We start from the raw sequence: 9,871 nt of genomic DNA, 5'->3' as shown, positions 1-9,871 counted from the left end.
TAGAAATATGACTTATCATCTTATTTGTTGAACCTTGTAACAATATTTTATCTGGTGTCTAGGTGTATTACATGAATACAGAGGTCATAAAATTAATAAAAAAATCTTCTAAAAGAAAAGGACAAAAATATCAACATTTGATAAAGCTATCAAAGCTTCTGACCTACCCGAGGACTAAGCTCATAACCAACGGATACTTAGCTATTGACCCACTCGAGGACCAATGACTTCATATCTCCGCCTATATCCCAGGTCTTTTATATTGAGCAGGCTGACCTATGAAAAAATGTACATCATATACGCCTCTGTCTTAGAATTATCAATCGACTACCAGAGCTAGAGCATGAACGTTGTCGAACATACTCCTTTGTCATATTTTATGCCTTGTTTGTTATATTTTTTGGCACAAAAAATATGGGAATAGGAGACACCTGGAATTACCAATCGACTACCAGAGCTAGAGCATGCATGTTGCCGAACTCTGCATGACAAGCCACAGCCGTACTTGTTCTGCATCTCGGGGCGAAACTTCTCCGGCAAGTGTCTTGTCTTCACGCGTTGTTACTACTGATGAGAGAAATCCTGCCCCCCAAGCTGGTGCCTAGCTTGCCCGACGTCAGTGGTGATGGCTCCTCCAGTTGTCGGCCTGCATCAGACCACACGCCGCTCCAAGGCACGAGGCAGGAACGCAGGGGCTCGCCTGCTGGTCGATTTACACAAAAATAACCTTTTTATTAAACTAGCAACGTGGCCCTCGCAAATGCGAGGGCGCCATTTTTTGTGTGATGATTAAAATATTGAAATAAATTTACAATTATGCGGGTATTCACATTGTATATACAGTCATATAATCTAAATGCAAAGCTAAATTTATTATCAATTGGACAGGGAATATATGTTATCATTTTGTGATATTATTTTGGGCAGGGAATAAACATATATGTCAATACATCATAATAAAACACTGCATAAAATTAAATTTTGTACCTGAGCAAGCCATCATCTCTTATGTGAGGTTAACACTTCTAATCCATCCGGTGTGCTCCTAGTACTCATTAGGATCATCATATTTTATGTGAGGTTAACACTTCTAATCCATAAGGTGTGATCCTAGTAATCATTAGGATCATCATCTCATATGTGAGGTTAACATTTCTAATCCATATGGTGTGCTCTTAGTAATCATTAGGATCCACTAATCAATGGCAGATGATATTTGATTTTTCGAATGGGACACACAAACCAATTGTATTCTTCGAATGATATAAAAAATTATCATTGTTAATTGGAAACCAAGGAAAACTGTAAGTGTTGTTATGCTACTTTGTGAAAAAATTATTCTCTCATTTACTCCCTTTCGGCGTTAGTTATACGTACCAGTCAAAAATATTGTTATTATTGTGATATTTTGAAAATTATGTAATAATCATGTGCCCAAAAATTTAAAATAACAAAGATTGTATATCCACATAACGTGATTGAATATCCATGATAGCATAAATTATTTGAAAAATTATTCTCTCATTTACTCCCTTTCGAGGTTAGTTATATGTGCTAGTCGAAAATATTGCTATTATTCTGTTATTTTGAAAATTATGTAATAATCATGTGCCCACAAATTTAAAATAACTTAGATTGTATATCTACACAACGTGATTGCATATCCATGATAGTATAAATTATTTCAAAGATATTGACATTACCTTATACAAAATTCTATAGTCTAGCTAAATACAAAGATAGATGTACTATTATGACTTCTATTCTAAGAATGTAAATTATTTTGTTTGAATCACTTTGTTAGATTTGAAAGAACGTACATTCATATTTCAGTGATCAACCTATGTTGTACCATCTGTCTGCTTTTCTTCTTTTCTAAAAGAGCGCTTAGTGAAAGGTTAACAAAGATCAGATACAGCTGGGTTTTTTCCGTTCGTGGATAACCGCATATTGAGCTGTTCGTTTTTTCCGAAAATTTCCCGCAGCAATATTAGTTCGACGTTAGTTATATGTGCTAGTCGAAAATATTGTTATTATTTTGTTATTTCAAAGATATTGACATTACCTTATATAAAGTTCTATAGTCTAGCTAAATACAAAGATAGATATGATATTATGACTTCTATTCTAAGATTGTAAATTATTTTGTTTGAACCACTTTGTTAGATTCCAAACAACATGTATGGGGTCATCTGTCTGATTTTCTAAAAGAGCGCGGAGTGAAAGGCTAACGAAGATCAGATATAGCTGGTTTCCCATACGTGGATAACTGCATATTGATCAGTTTATTTTTCCTAAACATTTCTGCAGTAGTGATATTGGATTTGTATATTTTAGCCATTCTACATTTTGATTAAAATTTATAACTGTTTACCGCTAAATTACTAAAATTAGTTTGGAATAAAATTCTAATTAATCGGAAGCTAATTTTATTTTTTCCTTCGACATGCAATAAGCGTGATGTGCTTAGAAAACTTCAAAAAATAAGATGACGATGCTTATAGAATTCTAATTGGGCTCAGTTATTGCTGATATCAAAACCTTAGCGACGGATTTTGAGTCCTGTTCGTTTAAATTCGCTAGTCGTGATGTGAATGTGGTAGCACACAAATTGGCTCGTTGTTTTGAGCATTTGGTTTGTAATATTTCAGTAGGTGTTATCCCGGGTTTCATCCGGGACGAACTTTGTAATGATGTTTCTTGATCAATAAAGACCACATTCTCTCAAAAAAAAACCAGGAAAGGAAATTGCAATTTTCCCTTCCATGTCTAATATCTGATGGTATTTTTTTCTTGAGGGTAACAGCCTAATAGGTACTGGTGCTTTATGTGTAATTTCTCAAGACTTCTTTTTTCTATGTACGCACATACTCCCTCCGTTCTTTTTTAATTGACTCAAATTTAGTACAAAGTTGTACTAAATCTAAGTCAATTAAAAGAGAACGGAGGGAGTAGGTGCTAGAAGTGTATGTCTATTAAATATATGCTGGTAGATGTACGATAAATTTTTTTCCTTTGACATGCAATAAGGGTGATGTGCTAGAAAGGTTCAAAAAATAACGTGACGGGTGCTTATAGTATCCTAACAGGAAAGGAAATTGCAGTTTCCCTTTCCATGTCAATACGTGATGGTGTTTTTTTAAAAGCCTGGTGCTTTATGTGTAATGTCTTGAGCCTTTTTTTTCTATGGATGCACGTAGGTGTCAAACGTGTAAGTCTATTAAATGTATGTTGGTACATGTACGTAATTTTTTAAATTCTTGTCCATTAAAATTACAGATCTAACGGTTAAAATAATTATGATGATGTGGATCAACGCAGTATCTCTATTTTAGACCTCCGTATCTTGCTTTTAGTATATAATAGATAGATTGCTTCGGTACTACATATTTCAATGCGTCTATCAATGTCGCGACCTGCTGACTGCCCACCCATTTTAGACAATGCAAAAAAGAGATAAGATCGCAAGCAGCTAACACGTACGCCAGATCGTCTCCAACCGTTGCCGCCGGCAGATCAATGTCACGGCGTCCGTCGAGTGAAGACGCCATCCGAGACGCCCGACGGTGCCGTCCGCTCGTGCACTGTTGTTGCTGTCAGCCCAGCGTCGCCCGTCTGTATGTCCATCTTAATTCAACTCTTTTTGATTGGCTCGTACGACCGGTAGCTTCAATAAGCTGTGCAATGTTGGCCCGTATATGTTAGCCGGCTCTTGATTCATATTGCTTCTGTTGTGACCTGATTCATATTACTTCAGCCATAGGCCATACTTGGACGGACAAGCCAGGCCGGCGGCAATGGTGGGTGACATGAATGTTAACCCATCGATATGTTTAATGATCATCTTTAACTAGGGGCTTCATGTATTTTTTTTTTCTGCTTTCAGATCCCTAATGGGTATTTGCCAATGTCCAATCAACTTTGGGTAGATAATCCAAGGTTGGTAAACTTTTGGGTAAAAAACCAATTTTCCTTTCTAATCACGGCGCTTCCCACATAGCATAGAACGGATCCGCGGCAGGAAGGGACGTTTGGTTCGGCGGAGCGATGAATCGATGGAGCTACGTAATAATGGGGATCGTGGGCGGAGTGGTCCGTTTGGTCGCTTTCTTTTTTTATGTGGCATCGTGTTTCAGTGTTGATCCTCAGGTTTTTTTTGACAATCAGTACCACATATATTCGTAGTAATAAATAGTACATGGTAGAGATACACGAGCTGTCTCCAATGATTACAAAATAAAATCTAAAAGATACTAACAAATCTTCGAGATCTTCAGATTTTTTGTTCTTCCAGAACACAAATTTGTACTCTTTTGAAGGCAGCCGAAGATAGATAACGAACTATAAACCTGTAAATACCGACGAAGGTTCTCCCATAATTTTAATTTGAGCCGCAATGTCAAGGTTGTGTGCACGTACGTAACCATTAAAGCAGTCATTCAACATCGACAAGAGTATCAACACCAGTATGTCAGGGAATAACAGCAGACTAGCCTTATCGACATCGATGGAGAGCCAAAAGTACGAATCACCATTATTGAGGACGTAGTAGCCGAGACAAAAACTGTGAGGATAATCCTCCTCGTAGTAACAAAGAGAAAAGAACCAAAATCGATCTGGCGAAGCAAGATCTAAAGGTCCATACGCAGCGGGTTGTGATCTTTCAACACCACCATTTACGTCAGGGAGGAGATCTCGTCGTCGAACGAAAGCCCGAATATCAAGATGATGCCATAAAGGGAAACCAATAAAACGACGACTTATAGGATCCTCAGCTTAATTGTAGTATAGGATAGTGGGGGATATAGGACTCCCAGGATTGTGGGGATATAGGACTCCTAGGCACTGGACGTCCAGGTTTTCGCCAACAGAGGCGGACGACGATCCAATCATGTTTTTTGTTGGTGGCCTCCGATCGAACGATTGGTTTTCTTGATGTACGAAATTTTGTTTTGATTTTGTTCTCGTTTTTTTTTTTGCCCTCCTCAATCCCTCGCCGCCACTGTAACCGCCACCGCCACCGCGAAAACATGTACCCTCCGTGTCCCTTTTTGGTTCACCAGATGGTACACTTCGATTTCCCCAGAGCCGACGAGCGACGGATCTGCTCCATCCAATGTTGCGGGCAAGGCAAATTGATCGTTTCCCCTCCGAGGGGAAGCAGCCGCGACCGACTCGCCGCACTACGATCCTACCCCGGCCCAGTGATTGTTGTATTCGTAGATAGGGATGGGAAGTACCTCACGGATTATGGTTCTGTAGGCATTCATCTCCGGCACATGCACAGACTCTTGCTACAAGTCGTGAAACGGTATGCCCCTCTCGATCGCCATCATCCGTTTCTGTTTCTGATCTAGTCGAAATCAAATAGCTCTGTTCATCGATGTGTGGGGATTGATTACTCCTAGTCGTGGGGTTGGGAAAGGAATTTTCCCCCTCGTATAGTTACTCATATATTTCTGTCGGATTCATGCCGCAAGTTACCGGTAGATGATTTCTGATCTTTCTACTTCTAAAAGAGAAAAACTTTTACAATTCAGATAATCGTTTGTCTGCTCATCAGTCTTGCTTGTTCCAATTCAGGCTTGAGGGGGATGCAAAACCTCTGCAACAATCGGATGTCGCCGACACTACAAGATTGGATGACTTGTCCATAACTGCCACTTCCTCATCCTATAAGCAGGACACCATTTGGCTTCGGCCAGAGTGTACATGGGGACTTGATTTCTACACCAGAGTTGATCACGCGGGATTTTTCCACACATATCCTCATGTGGGTGGGCCATCTCACAACCTAGACGAAGTCTCCGAGGCCATCGATCGCTATCTTTTTCGCCATCTGGATCCAAAAATGTAAAGTTACTCAGCTTTGATCTAGATTATCATTGGTTTACTTCTCCGTTTTGTGTTCAAATGCTTTTATAATGCTTCCATGATTTAGGCCATGGAACAATTTTTACATTATGAGTCATGGGAAAACAGATGGCCCCAAGTTCCGAGTATAGAAAACATGTCAAGTTGAAAGCAAAGAAAATACTAGCATACATTTATTTTTAAATTCCTGTCATAGGACCAAATTCCTGCCATGGGACCATGCAAAGTTACAGAAATATTTTGTACCTTTATCTGTTAGCAATTTATTTTCAAATACTGCACAATCATAAGAACAGATGAAACTCAATGAAACGCGTAGATACGTGATGCGAAGAACTTTGTATTCTAGGTTTTATATGTATTTAATTTGTACAGCATGCTCGATTTTTAGCAAGGCACACCCACACAATAGTCTTCTCATGTCTTCACAACGGTCGATAGCCAGAATAGTGTCACAGACACAGCTAATTAGGTTCTGAAAATGGAAGATGGGTGCCTTGTTAAAAGGAGGCAGTGAACTTCTAGGCATGTGAGCCATTCATCTTTATATGTTTTTGCTGTTTACTACGTGACCAAGCACAGCCACATCAGCGGGTTGGCTCATCTTATTCTCGCCCCTCTGTTGTGTTTTTTCCTCAGTGGGGCTGTACACAAAATTCAGTATTAAACTTTTCCCGCCCTAATTTAATTTGTATTGTGTTCATATTTGCTATACTGGATATATTCCGGCATCGCCAATCTGTTTGTAAAACATGACATCTTCACTTATGCCTGTCCTATGCAACTTAGCTACCGTGAACTACCCCCTCTGTTCACTATAACCGTTCTTAGACCACTGCTAGTGAAGACCAAAAACTGTTTACTGAGGTGAAAATAAACCATGCTACGCTTTGATCAAGGCATTAAGCGAGACCAATGATCTCACCAAAACATCATGATCATTAAATCTAATGTACTCGCTAAACTAATTCATTCCCACCCTATGTCTTGCTGATAGCATGTCAGAATGAGCAAGTTAAGTACAGTCTGCTTACCATATTGATTTGTCTAATCTAAACTAGGCACAGGGAGCAGGATTTGGTTTCTCAAGAGAATAAGTGCACACTGGAGATGGCTATATGGCGAGACATTCACTGGCCTGATGGCACAAGGAAGAGTCATTTGAGAACACTGCCACTTGATGAAAGACGATGTTCGATGCTCCAGCTGGTTAAAGCTTTGATGGACAAGTACAATGACGATCACAATCTTTCAGGGGTTTGCTCCTTTTCCCTCCCTCCTGCCCTCAGCCGTCCTGCTGCCTACCTGGGCCGCACTGGGTTTTACCATCTTAACCATTCATCTAGCAATCCATTGCTGATCAGATCTATTCTTCTTATTCAAGGATCTTGCATATGAGCTTCCATGTGTTGGGCGCTACCGGTATTTTCATGATGCTGATATTAAGGGGATTTACTATCATATCAACTTCACAGCAAATACAAAAGGATCTGATGACTCTGGCCTTGACAATCTATTATTTTTTGCTGAACTTGTGGAAAGAGGGCGTAATGAGTTGGTCGTCAGCTGTATCTGCAGGGTTAATCCTTCAGAAGGTATTCTATACACTTATCCTAACTTGGGTGAGTTTTGTGATGTATTCTCCGGCTCAAACGTATGATTCCTACATCAACTGATTTGTTTGCCCCTTTGTGTTACCTAATTCATTATGCTTGATGTGTGGCCTGAAATGTCTAATCTACTGATACATCCGATTGCCTGGCGTAATGGCCGTAGCAACATTAGGAGCAGTCAAATACTCTCTCCAGTACACACAAAAAAGTTACATTTGAACACCACCAGTATGTTCTAAACATTTAGATTTAGAACTTCAAAATCATATGCACAGATTTGTCTCAGGAAGTTCCATAGTATTATATCATTTGTTGGTCGTTATACGTACTTATTTTGCAATGGGAACTACGTGTGGAATGAAGACCGTGTGTATCCAAAACGTCACTTTTATGTATGTACCTACGTATGTGCTTTGGCACCTCCTCTGAGCTAGCTGCCCCTGTTGTGAAGCCTTGTAGTGGCTATATAGGCCCCACATGATGTTTAAACTTTATACATTTGTAATATCTCAAACTGGTTTGTGCACAGCCATGTGTAATGACCGCATGCTTGTGTTTTATTACCTTCAACTATTATTATCTGTATGTGTGCCTATGTTTCATTGCACTTATTTTTCAGCAAGAGGTTGCTATGCTTGTTTGAGTGATGTTTATCACCCCAAGGCTGATTCGTACAGTGGTGGTCGCTTTGAAGATTGTCGCTCGAGGGGCATGTTTTGTTGTGATGGACCAGAGGAAAATTTGGGATATACTCCTTCTGAAGTAAGTAGGATGATTTCCTGGCAAGTAGTACTTAACATTTATTGTGCTGCTTCATTCATTGTTGACTGCTGCTTGTCTTCACAGCTGGAAGCAGAGGAGATGTCTGCTAGAAGTATGTACGAGGTATTGTAATGACACATCTTGTTTGGTATTAGTAACATCTATAGTATAGGGGAGTGATATTTTGGCACATGGGAGCATATGCTCCCTTTATTTTAAAAATGCATCTTAGATATATTTTAAAATGTTATAAAATTGAAACAAAAGAAACGCACATACATCTTCACGTGGTACGCGCTTACAAAGTCGTTTCACGATAAATTGACTTGTAGTATGACGTGTGTAAAAAAGACAAAATTTGGTGCTAAAAATAAGACTTTTCACTCGATTCCTTTTCTCTTCTTTACATAGACTATAAAACTTATCGGGGTTATTTGTTGCGAAACTTGATGAACTATATTGTAAAGATACATGTAGATTTGTTTTGTCAATTTTTTTAAAACTTCAGTTTTTTTCGTAGAGGGAGCATATGCACCCAGGAGCCGAATTGAATTTTCGCTATAGTAGTATGATGTTTGATTTGATTATTCATTGTTTCTATATTTATTTCACTTAGGGTCTTGATCCATCATGTTTTCTGGTGAGACAAAACCAAGTAAGGTGCTAGAGTGGAGTCTGAGAACGGTACTACAATGGAAGTGGCAGGAGTCAGTCCCTTGCATTTATCGCAAGCTGTGACAGAGTTGAAGTTATTATAGACATAATTTGCATAATATCATTGTGTTGGTACTAAGAAACCAAAAGAAGGCAGCTGCAAAAAATATCAGAAGGCACACAGTTGTGAAATATCAAGATAAGAGTGATATATGTTTAATCAGATGTAGATTTTAATGAGCCGACCTTGGTTTATCATCTAAGTTGTCTCAATTTTATAGATCATAAATATTTTTGGTAAAAGGTTGTTGTTCTGGTTCATGATTACTTACGTTATTATCATCTTCATCTAAATTTTCATGCTTACTCATAGCATTATCGTCCACACCTAAATTTTCATGACCACTAGCATTGTTATTGTTTTCATCTAAATTTTCAATGGGTTGCTCAACAATTGGTAGAGCTAATTCTTGAGAATTACTAGCACTAGTTAAATGCCTGTGCGTTGCCCCGGTTATATACATATATTTTTGTAGTCACACGTGTAAAGCTTAATACATGTAAATATACATACATACATATTCAGAAAATTGAAATTTGACTTCGACATGTACATGTATACAAATTCTAGCCAAGTTGACCATTTTGATGAGCCATTTAAGGTAGAATGAGGTAATTTACAAAAAAACAATCTCAAATAAAGATATAATTTATAAAGAAATGCAAAGAGAAAAAGGAACAATAGTTGACCAATGAGGTAACTTACAAAAACAATCTCAAATTCTCTATAGTTCGAAAATACATAAAGAAACTAATGATACAACATAACTTATAGGTGAAGTAGATTCAGGCCAAAGCTGTCGCCGTAGGTTGCAAAATAAGTATGCAGCGGAATACATTTTGCTAGAAAAGCTAGAGACAAATACAAACATGAAAAGTACCTACGTATATGTTGCAAAACAATCAAA

The 9,871-nt window shown here is 38.4% G+C and overlaps 1 protein-coding gene across 1 annotated transcript; it reads left to right on the top strand.

Annotated features, from left to right (window-relative positions):
* Positions 1 to 5,590: 5,590 nt before the first annotated feature.
* On the top strand, positions 5,591 to 8,436 carry LOC124708911. The gene is made up of 5 exons (XM_047240548.1): positions 5,591 to 5,853; positions 6,936 to 7,131; positions 7,259 to 7,469; positions 8,107 to 8,249; positions 8,334 to 8,436. Coding segments are annotated over exons 1-5 (600 nt in total). The 5' UTR covers positions 5,591 to 5,851; the 3' UTR covers positions 8,382 to 8,436.
* Positions 8,437 to 9,871: the final 1,435 nt, after the last annotated feature.

This window comes from Lolium rigidum, chromosome 4 (genome assembly GCF_022539505.1).
Source record: "Lolium rigidum isolate FL_2022 chromosome 4, APGP_CSIRO_Lrig_0.1, whole genome shotgun sequence".
Classification (NCBI taxonomy): domain Eukaryota; kingdom Viridiplantae; phylum Streptophyta; class Magnoliopsida; order Poales; family Poaceae; genus Lolium; species Lolium rigidum.
The sequence above is the reverse complement of the archived record's forward strand: the minus strand, read 5'-3'. Positions and strand labels throughout refer to the sequence as shown.

Excerpts from the sequence above, each read along its gene's own strand:
- LOC124708911 (XM_047240548.1), top strand. Across the intron at positions 7,132-7,258 it reads ACGATCACAATCTTTCAGGG|GATCTTGCATATGAGCTTCC; the intron begins GTTTGCTCCTTT and ends TTCTTATTCAAG. Across the intron at positions 7,470-8,106 it reads CAGGGTTAATCCTTCAGAAG|CAAGAGGTTGCTATGCTTGT; the intron begins GTATTCTATACA and ends CTTATTTTTCAG.